Source organism: Hemiscyllium ocellatum, chromosome 2 (genome assembly GCF_020745735.1).
Source record: "Hemiscyllium ocellatum isolate sHemOce1 chromosome 2, sHemOce1.pat.X.cur, whole genome shotgun sequence".
NCBI classification, from domain to species: Eukaryota; Metazoa; Chordata; class Chondrichthyes; order Orectolobiformes; family Hemiscylliidae; genus Hemiscyllium; species Hemiscyllium ocellatum.
Genome location: NC_083402.1, coordinates 33,711,120 through 33,732,992, shown reverse-complemented (window position 1 = coordinate 33,732,992; position 21,873 = coordinate 33,711,120). Strand labels below are relative to the sequence as shown.

At 40.0% G+C, this 21,873-nt stretch overlaps 2 protein-coding genes across 4 annotated transcripts in view; one reads left to right on the top strand and one right to left on the bottom strand.

The window, feature by feature from the left end:
- Positions 1-8,129, bottom strand: part of cenph (centromere protein H) — a 28,732-nt gene extending 20,603 nt beyond the window's left edge. The window contains exons 1-3 of one of the 2 annotated variants that reach the window (XM_060843458.1): positions 8,045-8,122; positions 6,144-6,264; positions 2,320-2,463 (exon numbers count right to left, since the gene is read on the bottom strand). In XM_060843458.1, coding sequence (XP_060699441.1) covers positions 2,320-2,417 — 98 coding nt within the window. In that variant the 5' untranslated portion in view covers positions 2,418-2,463; positions 6,144-6,264; positions 8,045-8,122. Of the gene's footprint in view, positions 1-2,319; positions 2,464-6,143; positions 6,265-8,044 lie in introns of both variants that reach the window. The other variant, XM_060843449.1, reaches the window with a different exon arrangement.
- Positions 8,130-8,274: 145 nt separating this feature from the next.
- LOC132827029 (uncharacterized) overlaps positions 8,275-21,873 on the top strand; it is a 44,799-nt gene continuing 31,200 nt past the window's right edge. The window contains exons 1-4 of one of the 2 annotated variants that reach the window (XM_060843436.1): positions 8,275-8,464; positions 10,185-10,417; positions 12,348-12,424; positions 17,404-17,486. In XM_060843436.1, coding sequence (XP_060699419.1) covers positions 10,209-10,417; positions 12,348-12,424; positions 17,404-17,486 — 369 coding nt within the window. In that variant the 5' untranslated portion in view covers positions 8,275-8,464; positions 10,185-10,208. Of the gene's footprint in view, positions 8,502-10,184; positions 10,418-12,347; positions 12,425-17,403; positions 17,487-21,873 lie in introns of both variants that reach the window. The other variant, XM_060843425.1, reaches the window with a different exon arrangement.

The window sequence follows — 21,873 nt, the reverse complement described above, 5'->3', positions numbered from 1 at the left end:
CTAATTTCCATCCACATTGATTCAACCTTTCTCTCCAAGAACCTGATGAAGGGCTTATGCTCGAAACGTCGAATTCTCTATTCCTGAGATGCTGCCTAACCTGCTGTGCTTTGACCAGCAACACATTTGCAGCTGTGATCTCCAGCATCTGCAGACCTCATTTTTTACTCCAAGAACCTATATCATCTCTCACTACTGTCCTGATGTCATCACTAAATATCAGAGCTACACCATCTCCCTTTCTTTCCTGACTGTCCTTCTGATTAGTCTGATATCCCTGGATATTTAATTCCCAGTCGTGACTACCCTGCAACCATGTCTCTAATGGCCTCTAAAACATACCCATTTGCGATCATTTGCGCCATCAACTGATTTACCTTGTTTCAAATGTTGCAAGTATTAAGATAAAATACCCTTATGTTGGTTTATATGCTTTTGTTTTTTTAATGCTAACACCTCAACCAGGAGAACTTTTGTTTTTAAACATTCTCATTTTTTTCTGTCACTACCTGGTTTCCACATGCTAGTGCTGCACTGCTCAGCTGCTTCTTGCTTTTTATTTACTATCTTGATTCTCTTTTTCCTTAAGCGCTCACTCTAGCTAACTCAGAGCCTCTCCTTAGGTTCCCATCCCCCCAACATCCTAGAAAGTACCATTAACCAGAAACTGAACTAAACCTATACAAATACTGTTGCTACAAAAGTAGTCAGAGACTAGGAATCTGCAGCAAGCAATTCACTCTTGACTCCCTAAAATTCGGTCCACTTATAAGGCACAAGTCAGGAATGTGATGAAATACTCCCACTTGTGTGGATGAGTGCATCTCCAACAGCATTAAAGAAGTTTTATACAACCCAGAACAAAGCAATCGACTTGACTGGCACCACATTTAGAAAATTCAGTGACAGCATTCACCACCTATAAAATACACCACAGAAATTCACCAAGGCTTCTTAGACAGCATTTTCCTAACCAATGACCACTATCATCTGGTGGGACAAAGGCAGGAGATACATGGGTACACCCCCACCTTCAAGTTCCCAAGCCAGTCAGCATCCGGACTTGGAAATATATTGACATCCCCCCTCACCTTTGGCAGCATTGTGGGCTTATCTGCACCAAAAAATTGCAGTGGGTCAAGAGACAGCTGAGCTCCAACTTCTCAAGAGGATGGGTGAAAATGTTGGCCCAGTCAACAATGCCCTTATCCCATGAATGAATAATAAGAAAATTAACCTTGTTCTATGTGAACGAAGTTTACATTTTACCAAGTTTTATTGAAGTCATGATCAAAATTAGCTAAAATAGAAATACTGCATAAGACATTAAGTTGAAGTTAGAACCGAAGAAAATGAAAATGTTTCCATTAACCAGCAAAACAAGGTGCTACAGTAGATTTTTCCCCACCAAACCCTGGATGGTGCCTCTCTCTGTATTTTATCCACTTACACAATAGTGCCTACCAGTAATCAGAATTAGAATAAGTTGTTTACTTAGCAAAGGTGTTCTTCAATTTCTTTGAAGATAACTTCAGTATAATGAGGCCTGACATAAATCTTAATTTATAGCTGACAGTCTTTATCACATCATTTGTATGCCCAAATTTAGATTAGAAACTGATGTGTCATGCCATAATTATACTTTATGAAACAGACATATTTCCCTAAAAAAAAACCACATTAGATTTTTAAGTTGGATAGGCACAGTTTCTTAATGCTTCCAAGGAAAATGCACCTTGATATAATAAAATAAGCCATCTACATGCAAAACTGATCTTGTTTCCACATTAGGAGGTTTAGCAGTCAGAACAGTGCTTGAAATGGTTGAATGTAATTGGTAAAATATTCAAACTGGAGAATTTCTTTTAAATGTAGCAAGTTACAATACTTTTAGAAAGCAGTACATAAAGTTGTAGGAGAAGCAGATTTGACATAAACTTTCAAAATGGAACTGGTATGCATGGAAAGGAATAAAATTTGTAGAGATGTAGAGAGACGAGAGAAGTGAGATGAATTGGACAGCAATTTCAAACATAAGAATTTTGGGCCAAAGTACACTTTCTATGCCAAACGATTAGCAAAACACAAGCTAGGAAAAGTTCAAATGAAGCTTTCAAGTTGGAATTTGCCAGGAAATGAAATTAAGTTCTAAAATGTAAATTCAAATAAAATACTTTCAAAATATATTTCCTGAACATAAAATTTTCATTATTATTATTTTAATGACTTCATAGCAAAAGTATATTCTAATATTTTTACAATGAAAAAATGTTGTAGAAAATTAACCATACAATACATAAATGCACAGCTATTACTCACCACATGAGGTGTAAAATGGAATTCATTCCAACAGGATGTTTTTGATCAACTGCTGGTGCTACATGGAAGTTGTCAAGTGCTAACTGTCCAAGTTTCATGCAGGAAGAACCAAGCTCCTGAAGAATTTGTGTGTCTGCTTCAGAACTGATAAAAGAGAGAACAAATATCACAAGATTGAAAACTGAGAATATGAATTTTTTAAGAATGCAGAGTGAATCACAATCAGTTTTTGTGGAAACTGAGCATTTCCTAATTAGGAGGATAGAAGAAAAGGTAGTGAGCTACCATTCTACAAATTCTAAAAGTCATGCAACTGCTGGATATGTGAAATAGAAGATGTTTGTGTAGAAGCATGCACTGACTACCAGTGTTGAAGGGTGTTACTCATCAGCTATTCACCTAAAAAAACTGGAGACAAGGAGACTGTGGTGTTCTGAACATAACATCAGCTGCTTCATTAATAGCATTCTCTTCATCAGAAGGTCAGAAATGGTGATGTTTGCAGTGTTCAGTACCGCTGATGTCACTTCAGGTGCTGAACTATCACATGCCAAATGTGGCAAGACCTGGACATATTTACGTTTGGGTGTTAAGTGACTGATAATATGTGCCACACAGGTGCTCTGAAGAGAAAATCTAAACATTTCCCCTTGACATTCAATGGCATTACCATCATTTACTATTCCACCACCAACATCCTAGAAGGTTAACCTTGACCAAAAATACTTTCTCTATAAACTATATCTCAGACGCTGGGAAATTTGTGATGTATAAGCCAGCTTTGGCCTCTCCAAAGCCTGTTCACATCTACAAGTTAACATTTTGAACACAATAGAATGTTCTCCACTTGTTGGATGAGTGCATCTGCAAAAATACTCAAGAAGCTCAATACTACAAAGAACCAAGCTTATTGCACACCTTATTCACCATCTTAAACACATTCTCTCTCTGTCACTGACATACAGTGTACCATCTACAAAATGTACTGCTGCAAATTGTCAAATTCCTTTGATGGCCCCTCTAAATCGGTAACCTAGAAGATCAAGGGCAGTAGACTCATCGCAACAACTCAGTTCACAAGCTTCCCTCCAAGCCACACACCATCTTGATTTGGAACAACATTGTTGTTCCTTCGCTATTAGAACATAGAACATAGAACAGTACAGCACAGAACAGGCCCTTCAGCCCACGAAGTTGTGCCAACCATTGATCCTCATGTGAGGTAAACCTAATGTACGAACTCTCAAACTTCTGTGACCATATGCATGTCCAGCAGTCTCTTAAATATCCCCAATGACCTCGCTTCCACAACTGTTGCTGGCAACGCATTCCATGCTCTCACAACTTTCTGCGTAAAGAAACTGCCTCTCACATCCCCTTTATACTTCTGCCAAACAGCTTAAAACTATGACCCCTCGTGTTAACAATTTCTGCCCTGGGAAAAAGTTTCTGGCTATCAACTCTATCTATGCCTCTCATTATCTTGTACACCTCAATTAGGTCCCCCTCTCTTCCTTTTTTTCCAATGAAAAAGTCCAAGCTCAGTCAACCTCTCTTCGTAAGATAAGCCCTCCATTTCAGGCAGCATCCTGTAAACCTCCTCTGAACCCTCTCCAAAGCATCCACATCTTTCCTATAATAGGGCGACCAGAACTGAACACAGTATTCCAAGTGCGGTCTAACCAAAATTTTGTAGAGCTGCAACAAGATCTCACGGCTCTTAAACTCAATCCTCCTGTTAATGAAAGCCACAACACCATATGCTTTCTTAACAAACCTGTCCACCTGGGTGGCAATTTTAAGGGATCTATGTACCTGCACACTAAGATCCCGCTGTTCCTCCACATTGCCAAGAATCCTGTCTTTAATCCTGTAATCAACTTTCACGTTTGACCTTCCAAAATGCATCACCTCGCAATTATCCAGGTATTGCTGGTAAAAACACAGTAACTTTCTTCTGAACAACAAATGAGATACATACCTACAGGCCATATTGTTTGCAGGGTATAAAAGGCACTTATGTCACCTTCTCAAGATAAAGAGGGATGGGTTGCCTCAGTGTCATTTTTCAAGGTAATTGGGGTTGGGTAGCTTATGCAGACCTAGTCAGTGACATTCATGTATGAATCAAAAATCCTCAGATGCAGAAACCATCACAGCCACAGCCAACACCAAGGCAGGAATTTATCCTTCAAAAACACCACCAAAACGAAGTTATTTAGAAATTTCTTCTCACTGTTGTTTGGAGAATGTTGATGTATGTAAGCCAGTTATTATAATTCCCTAGTTTATGATCAAGCTGGAATTTAAAAAATTCTTAAAATCTCAAACAAGTCCGTACTTTTTCTTCTGTCAATATTCTTATTATTAAGATTGCAACAATAAGGCTGCTTTACTAAACCTCCTTTTAAAAAATGTCAATGAATTTCTTCAATTGATTTGTACACAATCATACAATTGACTATATTACTAGACTACACAGTCTACAAATTGCATCTCCTATTATAACAAATTTAGAAACTGTAACAAGGTTTAAACAACATGTGAAAAAGAAATACAAACACTCCAAGAGTCAGTCAGCATCTGTACAGACAGCAGGGCTAGCGCTTGCTGGAAGAATACCGTTAATGCACAGGACTCATCACTAGCTGATTAAACATGCAACAATCTGTGAAGATAGGTTCTATGAGTTCCACTTTTTCACAAATAAATTACTAGCTGATTTGATCCAGTTAATTACATTGTACTTACAGCACAAGTACATATCAATCCATCCAATTGTTTTGGTTTTATTTACTTTTGACACAAGCTTTCACCCACACAATGTATATTACCTGATTAGACAATTGTTCAATCTTTTCTCTTTCATATACTTTTTCGGCTTCCTTTTAAAAACAGCTATGCTATTCATCTCAACTGCTCCAATGGTAGGGTTGTGCTTCTAAATTCATTATTGGATTTATTAATTCATAAACATCATTTATAATTTTTAGTTTGGATTCCTCTATAGGTGCAAGCATTTTATTATTTGCCTATGTTATTTATTTTTTGAAAATTTGACCTATTTTTCTAATCAACCTGTTAAAAGCTGTTATTGCACACATCTACAGCAGTGGGCCTCTCGACCTTATTTGCATTGTCTAACAGTCAATGTAGAGGACACCACATTGTGAGCAGTGAAATCAGTAGGCTGGATTGAATGGAGTACAGGTAAAGCACTGCTTCACCTGGAAGATGAGTTTGGATATGGAAGAGGGAGCAAGTAAACAGGCAGGTGTTACATATTGTGCGGCTGCAGGGGAAGATTCTATGGAGCTATTGGGGAGCGGGGGTGTTGAGGATGAAGGAGGAGTGCACCAGGTGTATGGGAAGAAATGGTCTTTGTGGAAGTCCTACAAGGGAGGGGAAAGGAATATGCGCCTATTGGCAGCATCCCGCTGGAAATGGCGGAAATGGCAGCTGATGATCATTGGGATGTGGATCCTGATGAGATGGTAAGTGAGGACAATGGAGACCCTATCGCTGTTGTGGGAGGGAAGATGGGGGTAAGGGACGAAATGCGGGAGATGGGTCGGATCTGGCTGAGCGCTTCGGTGCTGGAGCATTCTTGGGTGAGGAAGAGGGTGGACATTTCGGAGGCCCCATTGTTGAAGTTGGCATCATCAGAATAGATGCGACTGAAACGGAGGAACTGAGAAAATGGAATAGGATCTTTACAGGAAATAGGGTGTGAGAATGTATAGTCAACTGACTCTTACAAATACCTTGACTATACATTGGGAAAATGAAGAATAGAATGGGTAACCACTTCGTAGAACACCTACATTTTGTCTGCAAAGAAGACCCTGAGCTTCCAGTTGCTGCCACTTGAACGCGCTACCTTGTTTCCTGGCCAACATCTCTGTCTCAGGCTTGCTGCAGTACTCCAGTGAAGCTCAGTGCAAGCTGAAAGAAGAGCATCTCATTTTCAGCTTGGGAACTCAACAGCCTTCTGGACTCAATATCAGGTTCAACAATGTTAGGGCTTGAGGCACCTTCTCCCATGTCCTTACCCCTAAACCCTACACATTAGGCCTTGTTATTACATGGTCTACTATTACACAGTACAATAATAATGTTCAAGAACAACAACATCACATCCGATACCAAGATCATGATTTACAGAGCTATGGTGGTTCCCATACTCCTATTTGGCTCTGAGAGGTGGACTGTCTACAGCAGACACCTCAAGACACTGTGGCAATACCACCAACGCTGCCTGGACAAAGTCCTGTGAATTCACTGGGAAGGAAGATGCACCAACAGCAGAGTCCTCGACCACACCTACATCCCCAGTATCAAGACACTGACCACCCTTCATCAGCTGACCACATCATCTATATGGCTTACATGAGACTCCCCAAGCAGATCCTCTACTCCCAACTTTGAAACGACAGACAGAGGAAGCACTTCAGTGATACTCTCAAGGCCTCAAATGCAAAGTGTGTCATTTCCACAGACATCTGGCAATCACTGGCCAAAGACTGTGCAAAATGGAGGAGGAGAATCTGGGAAGGCATTAAACAGCTTGAGACTAGCCACTGGGGAAAAAAAGGAAGCGAGGTGAAAACAGCAAAAGGAGCACGCTACTGCACCAATGCACACCTTCTGCCCCAAGTGTAACAGAGCCCAGGCTCGCCGTATAAGTTTATACAGCCACTTAGGGACTCACCCTGAGAATGGAAGTGAGTCATCTTTATCTGTGAGGGACCACCCATGACAAGCCCCCATTAGCAGCTATTCATTCCCCAAGGCTGACCATTATCCATTCCTTTGTCTGTCCAACTGTTCTCTGTTTTTGGGCTCTATTTCACCTATTGTTTACTCCTTACCCCTTTCTCTCCTTCACCGCTCCCCCCCCCTCCCCAATCTTCTGCACAAAAGCTATTTTTCCTAGCCATCATCTGTTCTGAAGAAGGGTCACCCGAAACATTAACTCTGATTTCTAGACCTGAGATTTCCCAGCAATTTCTGTTTTTGGTTCTGGGAAAAGCAGTTCCACTGATACTGATCATAACGATCATGTAATTTCATTTCGCACAAGTAGCCTTCTACTAATTCATCACAAGGATGAGTTTTTTTTAAAAAAAAGTTTATTCTTTTATTTTGATTTTGTACCTTTACTCTTTTCTCTTTGATCCCCTTTATGTAAACCGGTTGTCTCTAATTGAGACCATTTCCTTCGCAGTCACTTACTCTTTTACCACTTGAGTTAATTCACAGAACATTAATAAAATAACACATGTAACATTCCCCTCCCTGTACCATTATCATTCACCTTTACAACATGCGAATGGTGCAATTTGTAGGGTGCAGTGTAAAAATCAAGTATGGTTTGTTCACAGTGAAAGAAGTGCATCCCTCCAAATATTTCTGGGCTCATTGGAACTCGGGGTTTCTTTTCCTTTGAAATTGCTGGAGGATGGGAGATGGTATATCATGCACCAGTAATGGCCAACGCCATTGTTTATTTCTCCAGCTTTCTGTCCGAATGGAGAGTGCGATGACTGACTGGCGCTCATCGTCCCACTTCTCAAGACCTGGAGGACAAGCAGCATCCGAAAACAAATCCCAAAGGGGAAATGGTGAAACTCCAACCCAATCAGCTCCAATTCAAACAGGGGGGGGAAAAATGTGCCCAGTAATCATATCATGCTCAATTCAATAAAGTGAACTATTCTCTTACTCCATTCTATGGATTACTCCCGGGATCCAGCTTCAGTCAGGCAGCGCGCGGTACTTTTCAACTGCCGGTGGTTCTGGTTCCGCCCATCCACGGCGTGATTGGTCTATTGGTGGGCCGGTCCTGACCTCTGTTTGGTTCCTGGACACGTCGATCACAGCACACCTACTGAATCGATTGTGGGTGGCATCGATGGACACTGTGCTCGTTCAATTACTTAGGTCTAACCAACCTGGTCAGTTCAATTTGATTTGGAGTTCAACTTGAGGCGGGAGCAGTTTGAGCAACTCAGTGACGAGGGTTGAACTGGTTACTGGGCCCCGGACAGGAGAAGGCAAGTCGGGACTCGGGTCGGCTTCCACTTGGACTACAACATGAGCTAAACATCAGGAAACAGTCTATCCTGGTGCCGCATAAACCAAGGTCTGGGAGCTGGGGAAGGGGAAGTCTCTAAACTGTGGTGCGTTTTATTTCTTACTAGAAAATACCCTGTCACACAGCGGGCTTTGCAAACTGGCAATCAGAAATTCAGGTGCAGAATGGTGGAAAGCAGGAGATAAAATCGTTTAGTGGGTTATAAAAACAGGACCATGGTAACACTCCGCCCGCCCCCAATATAGATTGTTCGTTTGTTTATTTTCCAGGGTTTAATTATATTTGAGACATTAATCTCTCTAAATTGTCACTCACAGGCCAGCCGTGTACTTCCAGTATTTACCTGTTTCTAAAATGCAGAATTGGTGCATATGTTAACCATTGCAAACAATGTCAAGTTGTTGGTATTTCAGAATATGATCTGACTGTCTCGACCTTAGTTTCTGGCAATGACTGCATTCGTAGCTTTTATCTAACTATTCTTGTTTGACAAGATGGTTAAGAGCAGAACGTGTTAACTGATGTCATAAGTAGCTCCATCCATCAGGATGTAAGGGACTCTAGTCTGCAGTACCAGCGTATGTTCTTAGTGCCAACAGTGTATAATGGAAATAGTAATGTGTACTTTTTCTTAAGTTGAGCCCGATGCCTCACGAGACAATCGTGTATCTTTGATATAATGTAACTTGTCGCTAAGTAAATGTAATAAACCTTTACTGTGTAATCAAGTTAGAGCCTGTTTTTAACTTAAGATATTTTATGGGTATCCTTGGCATCAGTAGCTTGATTAATACCAGTAAGAAGGATTGATGGTGGTGAATCTATCAAAGATATCCCACATGGTTCTGGCAAAAAAAAATCATGTGCTGGTAAAAATATTAGAATTCATAATAATTTAATTGTAACATTGCCTTATTTGGAAATAAAAATGTATTCTGTTTTATTTAATTTAACTGATTAGTGCTGGCATTATTATATTTAAGATTTTGATGCAGTGTATGGTATGGTGTTAAAGAGTAAAATATTTTTGCCAGAATTCCTCTCAATTTTCAGGCGCTGCAAGTATCTTTTCAATCACTTAAGTTATTGAACCTTCTGAGACTAATGAAGGTGGGGTTGTTTCCTAGGATGGAGAATGTAAGGGAAGATTTAATGGAATTTCAAAATTTATTGAAGTTATTTTATTTTATGAAGTATCATCCCAGAGATGTAAAAACTCCCCACTTGGAGAAAATAATGGAAAACATATTTCAACTATGAGACCAATCAGTAACCAATTGATATATGTTTAAGGTAAGTGGCAAATAAACCAGAGGGTTGGAGAGAAATTATTTTTGTGTGTTATTATATTTGGAGTTCGCTGCCTGAAATTGTTATGAAAGTAGATTTGATAGTATTTTTGAAATAGTTTGATATGTACTTGAAAAACGACAACTTTGTAGTGTTATGAAAAAGAAATGGGTGTGTAACTAATTGGGCAGCTCTTTCCCTGAATGATCAAATGACCGCATTCTCTGCTGTAAGCTAACTGGCTCCTCTTCCAATAGGACCAGTAAGCAGACAAAAATTAACCCATCTACACAAACAGTGGCCAACTTACTTAGTACAAATGTTACAATATTTCCACAGATTGAATTAAACAGTCTGTACAGGTGCATAATTTTAGTGTTCTGTTTTTCACTGCAACTTACACTCAGTAACCCAATGCATAAGTTTAAATTTTTAATAAGGAATTTATATCAATTTAAATAGTTTGTTGTTTTTATAGGATAGTTGGTCAGAGTACTGCATTATGGTTCCTACTCCTAGAACAAACAAAGTTCAAGAAGTAGCTGGCAGTCCATGCAAGAACCTCCAAATAGAAGTAAAAATGCAGTCTCAGCAACTCCTTGCGAACAGAATGGAAAACATGGACACTCCTAATCTCAAAGGCAGGACAGCTTTTATTCCACGGCAGCGATTGGTGACTCCCCTGATTTCAAACACATTGAATCATCTGATGTAAGTACTTTTGTTAACTATGAAAAATCAATGAAAAGCCTAACTGTTTGCTGAAGTCAGTCTTGCTAATCTTTAAATATTTTTATTGGATTTGTATAAAGCTTTACCACATCAAAGCATTTCAAACTCTGAACAAATTGTCTTCTGCACTGCAGTTACTATTATGTGGAGAACCTATTGTCCTTAAGCATGTCCAAATTTTTTAAAAAAGTCATTTGTGTCAATGTGTGCTTTGTATGTATTAGTCAACAGCAACATTTGACCCAAGGGTACTGGCTTTGCTCCCTTTTTTATTGAATGTAGCATTGCATTCTAAAAGCGCATTCAGCAGCATCTTCAAAATGCAACCTTGAATGAGCAGCACCTTCTTGAGTTCTTTCTCTCCAGACTTTGCTATTCTTTTTCTCCAGTTGTGAAGCTTTTCCTAATCAGCATAGGAGACACTCCTGATGCTGTTTCACCAGAGAATTATTAGTACAGTTTGATTGAAACATTTGCCACTTGCACTTCGTTTCAGTCATGTAGCTCTGTTGATTTAGTCATTACAGCTGAGCAAGTTTAGCACTGAGTTTGAGAACCTTCCTTTAGCTATACCTTTCAGCATCATTACTGCCTTTTTTCTTTCCCATGCACAATCACTTTACATTCTTTTGGTTGAAAATTCATCTGTTATTTTTCTGTCTGCATTTCTATTGTCCATCTCAGTCTAACATGAGCTATCCTCACTGAATCTACTGCATGTGTTTTGGCTCCATCTGCTTGTTTGAACATTTGTGTTAGGATAATGTGTCAATTAGCAGGTTTGACAGCCCAACAGTCAGTACAGAGAGACCCATTCAGTACTACTGCTATTCCAATATGAGAAACTATTGAACAGTCTTTGTTTTTAACCCACTAACCATTTAACAATTTACATTTCTCAGGATTTTGCCTGAATGACCACAGCTGTGAATTTAATAAACAGTCTTTCATGTGGCTCATCCTCAAATGTGTTAGAATCTCAGATGCAGCAGAAATTTTAAATTGGCATGTGATCTTACTGTCCATTATTAACTTGGTCATGGATAATACTCAGTTTCCTGATTAGGATAACCGATTCCTTTTTTTGTGTGCGTGCAATGGAAGATAGAATGAGCTTGCAAAGCGCACTGACCTTTAATCCAGGAGACTAGTGGGAATTGTTAATTTCGGGTTTGAGAAGCCAATTTTTCAAATTAATGCCATGTCCAATTTAAGTCAAATTTTACTTGTTTGTTGCCATGCCCATGAAGTACAAGAAAATGTTGTCGCCTGATTACTATCACTTTTTGAATAAATGGCAGACATTTTCTGATTTCTCCCCTGGTGTTTTACGTGCTATTATATAATCAACACAAACCCAGATGTCCCACAGTGTCCCACATTTGGCAAATCACACTTCATCATTACTTAGAGCATTTTTCAAGCTAAGGGAATTTTGATGTTCATTTGAGTTTGTGTGACAGTGCTGGTTCTATTATCTAGAGCCAATCTCTCACCTTATATTCATATACCTACACATCATTTCTATCCACTGTTTGTAGTCTCTGCCCTTGAAATTACTTGGTAAGAGTCTTAGCACTGATTTTTAACTTTTGATGGGAAATTAGCACAATGGCTCAGTCACTCATTACACAAACTTTAAGAAAAGTAAGCAACCCAACCCACTGCGCATACTTGCTGTCATTGTTACTGATTTAAGGTTAAAATCAGTCCTGATAGCTTTACAATAAGAATGTAATGACCAATCACTGGACTTCAAATGTTAACTCTGTATACAGAAAACCGATCCTTCCAGACTTGCCGTGATGTTGCTCCAACATGCTTCTTTTGTTAAATATTCAGCATCTACAGTTCTTAATAAGTAAAATGAGTCTTTTTTTTTATTAAATAAATGTTCTATGTTGTACAGCTCTAGTGTTGAAAACAGCCAGAGAAAATCAGAAAAACCAATCAGCCCAAATCTTGAAATGCTTAGAATGACACCAGGTATGTTGATCGTTTGATAACATCTCACTACTTCAAATCAGATGTCACAAAATGGAATATCTGTTATTTTCTAGAAATCAGTGTTGAGTTTAGAATGAGAGATGGCTTTATTAGAACACACACAAGATTATTTTGGGGGCTTGATGAGGAGAAAGTTAGAGGTCCTTTCCTCTTTGTGGGGAAAGTCTGTGAACATACACCTACACAGACCAATGACAATAACAAAAAAAAGGAGACAAAAGACTAAAACTGAGGAAAAGCTAGCTAGTAGTATAAAAGAACATCATAAGAGTTTGTTTAGATTTATATCAATTGGACAATGACACTAGAGAAGTAGTAATTGGGAAACAAAGAAATGGCAAAGGAACTGAGCAAGTACTTTGCTTCAGTCTTCAGTGGAAAACATGAGTAATATTCCAAAAATTCGAGAGAGTCGGGGGGATAGAGGTCACTATGGTGGCCGTCACCATGTAAGGCCTGAAGGTGGATAAATCACCTGAACCAGATGGACGACAGCTCAGAGTTCTGAAGTAGGTAACTGAAGAGATGGTGGAGGCGTTAGTGGTGATCTTTTAGGAATCACTGAAGTCAGAGAAGGTCCTAGAGGACTGGAAAATTGCTAATGTAACTGGAAAAATCCTTTGTTTAAAAAGGGAGTAAGGCAAAAGACGGGAAATTACAGGCTGATTAGCCTGACCTCAGTCATTGATAACATTTTGGAGTCCATTATGAAAGATGAGAGTTTTGAATACTTGGAAGTGCCTGGTAAAATAGGGCAAAGTCAGTGTGGTTTCATCAAGGGGTGATCATGCCTGAAAAATCTTAGAATATGAGGTGGTAACAAGTAGGTTAGACCAAGGACAGCTAATGGATGTTATCTACCTGGACTTCAAGTAGGCCTTTGACAAGGTGCTGCATAGGAAGTTGCTGACTAAGATAAGGGTCGAAAGTGTGGTGCTTGAAAAACAGCTGGTCAAACAGCATCCAAGGAGCAGGAGAATCGACATTTTGAGCATAAGCTCTTCATCAGGAATGAAGAAGAGCTTATGCACGAAACGGCTATTCCCCTGCTCCTCAGATGCTGTCTGACTGGCTATGCTTTTCCAACACCACATCCTCAAGTCTGATTTCCAGCATCTGCAGTCCTCTCTTTCTCCCATCTGACTAAGGGTCTGTGGTATTACAGGCAAGGTATTAGCGTGGATAGAAGATTGGCTGTCTGGCACAAAGAATAGGGATAAAAATGTGCTTGGGATGGCAGCCGGTGATAAGTGGTATTCTGCAAGGATCAGTGTTGAGACCACAACTTTTCATTTAATGCATTAATGATTTGGATGAAGGAACTGAGGGCATTTTGGATAAGTTTGCAGATGATACAAAGATAGGTGGAGGGACAGGTAATATTGAGACAGGGAGGCTGCAGTAGGAGAGTGGGCAAATAGGTGCCAGATGGAGTATAATGTGGGAAAGTGAGAGATCATGCACTTTGGTAGGAAGAATAGAGGCATGGATTATTTTCTAATTGGAGAGAAAATTCAGAAATCTGACCAAGGGACTTGAGTCCTAGTCTATGATTCTCTTAAGATAAACTTGCAGGTTGAGTTGGTAGTTAAAGGTAAATGTAATGTTGACATTTACTTTTAGAGGACTGAAATATAAAAACAGGAATGTACTTCTGAGGCTTTACATGGCTCTGGTTAGACCACATTTGAAGTATTGTGAACAATTGTGAGTCCCATACCGCAGGAAGCATGTACTGGCCCTGGCAAAGGTCCCAGAAGAAGTTTGTGAGATTGGTCCCGAGAATGAAAGGCTTAACATATGAGGAATGTTTGAGGATTCTGGATCTCTGAGATGGAACTTAGAAGGATGGGGGGATCTAATTGAAACTTAGAATACTGAAAAGCCTGGACAGAGTGGACATTGGGAAAGTGTTTCTATTACCGATGGCATACCCTTAAAGTAAAGACCCTTTAGAATGGAGATAAAGAGAAACTTCATCAGCCAGAGTATGGTGAACCTATGAAATTCATTGCCACAGAAGGCTGTGGAGGCCAGGCCGTTGAGTATATTTTAGACAGAGATAAGTTTTTGACTGTCATGGGGACTAAGGGTTAATGGGAGAAAGTGGAAGAATAGATTTGAGAAACATATAAGCTGTGGTGGAATTGCAGAGCAGACCCGTAGGGCCAAATGGCCTAATTTCTGCTCTTACGTCTTATGGCATAATCTCAGAATATGGGGTCATACGGTTAGGGCAAATAAGGAATTTCTTTTCTGAAGATAATGAATCTCTGGAATCCTTTACCACAGCGGTCAAGGCTGGGTTTTTAAGTATATTCAAGACTGATATAGACAGATTTTTGATCATAAAGAGTTATGGGGAAAAGGCAAAGTGGGGCATTAAGGGTTATCAGATCAGCCATGATCTTAATGAATAATAGAGCAGGCTTGTTGGGCTGAATGGCCTATTTCTGCTCGTTTCATGGACTGTACATAACGGCGGTGAAGGTCTGCACAGAGATCAACCTTTAGACCCTTTAAGGAGATCCATACTACAAACATCAACCTCTTCATCCCCACTGTGTTAGTCTGTTCCTTTTTACATTTCTCTTGCTCCAACTAGCAAGTTTCTAATCTAGCGAAAGCTGCTGCTCATTGATACTTGAGCAAAAACAAAAGCTATAGTTAACAAATTGAATTATATAGTATTTCCAGATATGATGCTGAAACCCAGTGGTCATGGAAGGTGTTGAGGGAAACTAGGTAGATTTTTATTTTCTAATCAATCTGTCCAGAGTTGTTATAACACCTCTGGAGTTGGTGGAACTTAAATCTGGGCCTCCTTGCCTAGAGGTAGGGTCACTACCACTGAACATCACCTGGATGCAGAAGAGACTTTAAAGCCAAACAGCTTCAGTCTGGATTTATTAATGGCCAACCCCAACCTGAATCAGAGACCCACGAGGATTTCCTTCAATCTTCCCATTTCCATCTACAACTGGTGATCATACATCAGCATGGGTTTGAAGAAATTGATGAGTACTGTCCTCTGATAATGAAGCAATAACTATAACGTCCTTACATGGATATAAAACATGGATTTTTTTCTAAGCATATGAGTTGCAGCTGTGCTGGAACACTCTGCAATTAATTGTGTTCAATTCAGTGAACTGCCATGGAGAAAACTCTCCATGTCAAACGCCTGTTTTGAAATAAACCTCCTAACTGTAACCTCCACTTCCTTTGCATAGCAGAGTTGGAATGCCACAGCACGTACAGATAGTTGATTGAAGCAATACAATTTGCTAATCCCTGTAAAGAACTTTATCTGTGTTGTTAGAAATAACATTGTAATATATGAATGTGTAATGGAGACTTTTTGGTCAGCGGCTTCAAGAGGATTGTTGCTATTCCAAAGATAGGGAGTTTCAACTGAAAGTGATGATGTTCTAGACCCTGATCAGTTCTTGATAAAAGACTAGAAACTCCTGCAAGGACGTATAAAAACCAACCCCCAAGTTTACAAATTAGAGCTGCATGTTCTAATTGAGGCTGTGCAATTGATGGAAGATGGTTGTGGTCATGGGATGTAAATGGTCCACCAAGCAGAGGTCTATTCTGGCTCTGACACAGTTATAGGCACAGATATTCACTTAGGATCACTTGTGGACTCCGATATGTGGAAATGTATCACATGCCCTGCAGGATTAAATTCTATGCTCTTGCCCCACATCATCTTTCCTAGCAGACATTTACTTGTCCCTGTCTGTCAACTGCAGAGATGCTGGTCACAAACAGCATGGCAGAAGATTCAGATATGGAAATTTGAGCAGGTGGGAGTGATGGCAGACGCATCAACTGCTTGGGTTGATTTAGCAAACAGAGGGATATGAAAGCTTTTATTTCCACCTTTGTAAAATCATGGTGCCACATCATCAGACATCCAGAGATTTGAGAGGTGGCCCCTGGTATTGAGTCCTGAAGATTTCATCTGTGTCATCCCTCTTTGCCATCTAAATAAAGAGGTGGCCAGAAATGGATGTGCTCAGGACTGGGCTCTCCAAAACTGAGCAGGTTTGGCACGCTTAACCTTCCCTCCACAAATATTCCAAAGTGTTGAGAGGAAAGATTCATCTGATAAAGAACCAATAAAAATCTGCTGCATGAGCCCTACCTTGAGAGCTCATTACTACAGCTGCTCACTTTTCAAAAAGAGCATAGCCTGTCCATACATCTAAGGCAATTGTGATGGCTCAAGGGCTGACAACCTCAATATGCCCACCTTATTCCAGATGTTCCTGGTGTTGAAGTAGGCACACTTTAAACCACCTTCCTGCTTGCCAGTGAACTCTGGCAATTCTGAAACTCCATTTCTGACTGCACTGCTCTCAACCTCTTGGACACTGGAACTACAATTTAGCTTTCACCCCCATGTTGAATTTGCTTAAACCCTCCCAAAGAGCATTAGCAAATCCCACCCCCTCTGCTGTGGGACCTACCCCAGAATGAGCCCCAAATTTCACCAGGTATCTGAAGCTCTTACTGCAGCCATGTGTTCACTCTCTCTAGTCTCTCTCTCTCTCTCTCTCTCTAGTCTGTCTGTCTCTCTCTCTCTCTCTCTCTCTCTCTCTCTCTCTCTCTCTCTCTCTCTCTAGTCTGTCTCTCTCTCTCTCTCTCTCTCTCTCTCTCTCTCTCTCTCTCTCTCTCTCTCTCTAGTCTGTCTCTCTCTCTCTCTCTCTCTCTCTCTCTCTCTCTCTCTCGTCTGTCTGTCTCTGTCTCTCTCTAGTCTCTCTCTCTCTCTCTCTCGTCCGTCTGTCTGTCTCTCTCTCTCTTCCCTCCCCCCCCCCCCCCATATAATTACTCTTCTTTTCCTTTTTAAGAACATCAATGTATATATGTTTGCAATTACACAATTGCAGCATGTGAAGTAAAAATTGTAAGCTTTTTAATTTATACTTGCACACTTAATGAACCAGGTCTTCAACAGAAACAAAAGATTTTACAGGAAAAACATCTGAAGGCAAAATCCTCATTGGACAAGATTCCTGTAGGAGGTGGTGTAAGTATTGATCTCTACATTGAATGCGTTTTCTTCTGTTAGATAACATCCTAACCTTTGTTGAAAACACAGTGTACTTGTTAATGAGGAATCTATGCAAGTTTTGTTGCATTTACTTTTTTGTGTCATGGTGTTACAAGAGTGGATAAAGGGTGCATTTATATTAAGAGTCTTACTCTTGTCAAAATAAAATTCAAGAAGCAAAGTGAACAGAAACAAACCAAAGAATTTTTTAAAAATTCATTTCACGGGATATGACGATTGCTGTCTGATCTAGCATTTATTACCCTTCCCAGTTGAGAAGATGCTGTTGAGCTGCTTTTTTTTTTGAACCACTGAAGTGTATTTGATGTAGATGCATCTACAATGGTGTTAGAGAGAAAGTTTTAAGGTTTTGACCCAGCGATCATAAATCTAAATCAGGATGGTGAATGGCTTGAAGAGGAACTTGTAACTGGTAATGTTCCAACATATTTTCTGCGCTCGTCCTTGAAGATGGAAGTGGTTATGGAATTGGAGCATGCTATGGAGCCAAAGTGATTTTTTTTAAAGTGCATCTCCTGGATGCTATGCACTGGTGCTACTGAGCCTTGCTAATGGAGAGAGTGATATTTGTAGAATAGCTGTCCATGAAGTGGGCTGCTTTGTCCTGGATGATTTCAAACTGCTTGAGTGATGTTGGAGCTGCACTCATGCAGGCAAGTGAGGAGTATTCCATCACACTGCTGACTTGTGCCTTATAGATGGACAGGTTTTGGCGAGTCAGGAGGTGAGTTACTCATCTCAATATTCCTGGCCTTTGACCTGCTTTTGTAGCCACTGTTTGTGTAGGGAGTCCAATGCAGTTTCTGGGAGAAAGTGAGGACTGCAGATGCTGGAGATCAGAGCTTAAAAAATGTGTTGCTGGAAAAGCGCAGCAGGTCAGGCAGCATCAAAGGAACAGGACCAGAATGCAGTTTCTGGTCAATGGTGATCTCTGGGATGGTGTTAGTCAGGGATTTGTTGATTGTAATGCCATTCGAATGTAAATGGATGATGGTTAGCTTCTGTCTTGTTTCACACTTGTGTGACACCAATGTTATTTGCTACCTTTCAGCTCAAATCTTGGTATTGACTCATCTTGCTGTATTTGGGATGAACTGCTTCAATATCTGAGGGTTTACACAGGGCATCAAACTTTGTGCAATCATAAGTGAATATCCCCATTTCCCATTTTTATGATAGTCACTGATGAAACAATTGACAACAGTTGGGTCAAAGACATTACCCTGAGAAACTTGAGTTGGATGACTGACCTCCCAACACAACAATTTTTCTTTGCATTAGGTATGACTTCAACCAGTGAAGAATTTCCAGAACACAAATAGAAAATGGTGGAGAAACCCAGGTCTGGCACCATCTGTCAGGAGAGGAAGAGATATAATGTTTTGAGTCAAATATAATTTCTGTACAATTTTCTGTTTGTTTGAGATTTCTAGCATCTGGAGTATTTTGCTTTACTTTTTGATAGTCTTCCCCCAATTCCTATGACCTGTACTTTTGCTGGGGCTCCTTGATCAAATGCAATCTTGATGTCAAGAACAGTCACCCTCCCTTCACCTCAGGAATTCAACTGTTTGTGTATGTTTGAACCAAGGCTGTAATGAAAACTAGGCTGAATGCCCCTGGTGACGCCCAAATTGAGCATCACTGATTAAGTTCTGTTTGATAACATTAACCCCTTCCATTATTTTATTGTTGATTAAGCTTAGGCTGATGTGATAGTAATTCAACAGATTTATTTGTTCTATTTTTTGATTTTTGTTTACTTGACAACCCTGAGTAATTTTCCATATTGCCAGATCAAGACCGTTGTTGAAGTTGTACTGGAACATTTTGGTCATTGACACTGCAAATTCTGGAGCACAAGACCTCCATGCTATTGCTGGTATAATGTAGGACCCAAAGACTTGACAGTAACCAGTGCCTTGATTCATTTCTTGCTATCAAGTGTAGCGAATCAAACTGACAAATTATTTGTGATTTATTTCCCTTAAATCATTTAAAACATTAGTTCGGGATAGTTGATTTGGGGGTAGGGTGAAAATGCTCATCTTGATTGCACTGTAGGACATCCACTACTTAATAATAGAGACACCAATGAATGATGTGGGACACAGACTCTTGTTGAACAATTCCATGAGTTTTTCATTTCAATTTCTCACTGACTCACCTCAGCATTGAGTGTCTGATTTGCTGTTATAGGCATAGCATTTGTATGGCTGGTATTGTGCAGGAAGTTAATAGCAAGAGGTTTATGATAGTAGTACTGTTTAATATTACTGTTCTTAGTTGTCAGTGGAGTTTCTGACCAGCTATAATGTGGAAGAGAAATCCAGAATTACCCTCAGTGTTCATCTCTGTTCTGACTACTGGTTCAAGGCAATTGTTGGTGAGCTGGAAGCAGAACACTTTCCCCTTCCTCTCCTGTGAATGATGTAAAAGAATCTGAAAAAATGTTTCAAATTATTGCAGTATAGTCTACAAACAAGAAATGGTTCACAGTTAATGTGAAATCACATTTATACATTTTATTGTTGAGAAAAGTATGGCTGTGTCATAAAGTTAGTCCCTTTTCTTCTAAAAGCTGTTCCTCAGCTCAAGGATATTCTGTCCTTGATTTTTTTTCACAAGGGTATTAAACCAGGCCGGGCTCTGATCAGTCTGGTTTGATACAGAGATGAAAAGGGTTTTGAGGCGTCTTTTGTTTATATGTAAATAGATGAGACTCCAGGCCAAATTGATCATGTTTTAGAAGTGACCTGTATAATGAAAAGGGAGTGGTCAGCTCTAGCTGAGCAGTTTTAGTTCAGTCTTGAGCAGTTGAGAATTTCAACAGGGAGCTATGTGGAATCGCGCTCACTCTTGCTCTCTCTCGCTCGCTCCCTCGCGCGCGCTCTCACTCTCTTTTCTGCCCTTCAACTTCAACCTGTAATCATATGTTCCATTTATACTGGTTTTGAAAGGGAGTTTGCTTCTTGGAATTGTTGTGTATATTTGGAACAGCATAATTAAGTCTTGTTTGAATAGACTGAGTTCTGTCGGGGTTCTTCATTCTGTTATTTGTTTCAATGTGTAATTTTGTGAGTAAATTTTTCAGTTTTTAAAATCTAGTAGTCAACCTAGCTAACTTAATCTGGCTAATTTTCACTGTACACTTACCAAAACAAATTGCAAAGTTATGGTCTGAGCTACCTGCTTTAAGAATGTTTTTGAGTGGTCTGGCTTAATCCATAACAGCTGACCAGTTATGACGACTACCCATACCACTTATCCTGATGTGGTGGGAGTATGCCTTTTTCAGCAATCAACAGCTTTCTAAACCACTGCAAAGAGGACATTGAGACAACCATGTTATGTGTAGATTACAAATACTTGTACCCATGGAGCACCTTTTTTAATGGAGTAGAGTGCGTTAAGACACTGTGATTTCTAAATGCTAAGAACGTTTATCCACTGCTTAAATGATCTCCAATTTACCCCTTTTCTCCTTTTGAACTTGCAGATCTGTGAACACAGGCTATTCTTTCAAAATTCTTTTACATAGGATGTGGATGATAATCAGAATGGCAGCATCAGGCCATCTCTGATGACCTCAAGTTGATGCAGAGCTATCACCTTGAACTGTTGCAGTTGGTATGGTCTATTACCCACAGTGTATTAGGAGCAGAGTCCCAGGACTTTGCTGTGACACTGAAGGAACAACAATGTAGTTCTAGGTGAAGATAGTCTCTGCTTTGGAAATTGCAGATGCTGATATTCCTGTGTCATGCCTCCCCCCTCCCCAATCAAGGTACTAGATGTTGGGGGTTTGCAAAGAGCTATGCAATGAGTTTTGGTGAGTTGCCGCATTGCATCTTTTATGCAATAGCTTTGTCACTTTACATCAAAGGTGGATATAATGCAGATCATGCAGATTGCTTTGTCCTGGATGGTGTTGAGAATTTTGTATTGTAGGAGCTGACTATTCTAAACCAATTGGAAGTATTTCATAAAGTTCCTGAATTTTGCCATGTAGACAACAGGCTTTGGGGATTCAGCAGGTGAGGGATATACCTCAGAATGTTAAGCATCTGACTTGCTCTTCTAGTCAACCATGCAGGAAATTGATCGTGAAGGGTTCATGAATGCCAAAAAATGATGGTTAGATTGTATGCCTTCAACTTGCACTTGTGCGTCATTTTTTTATCCATAAGTGGAACTTGGGCATCGCTGGCTGGCCAGCATTGATAGCCCAAGTCCCAGCATCCCTATTTACACTCGCGAAGGTGGTAGTGAGCTGCCTTTTTGAATCACTGCAGTCCACTCGCTGTGGGTTGACCCACGATGCCAGTAGGGAGGGAATTCC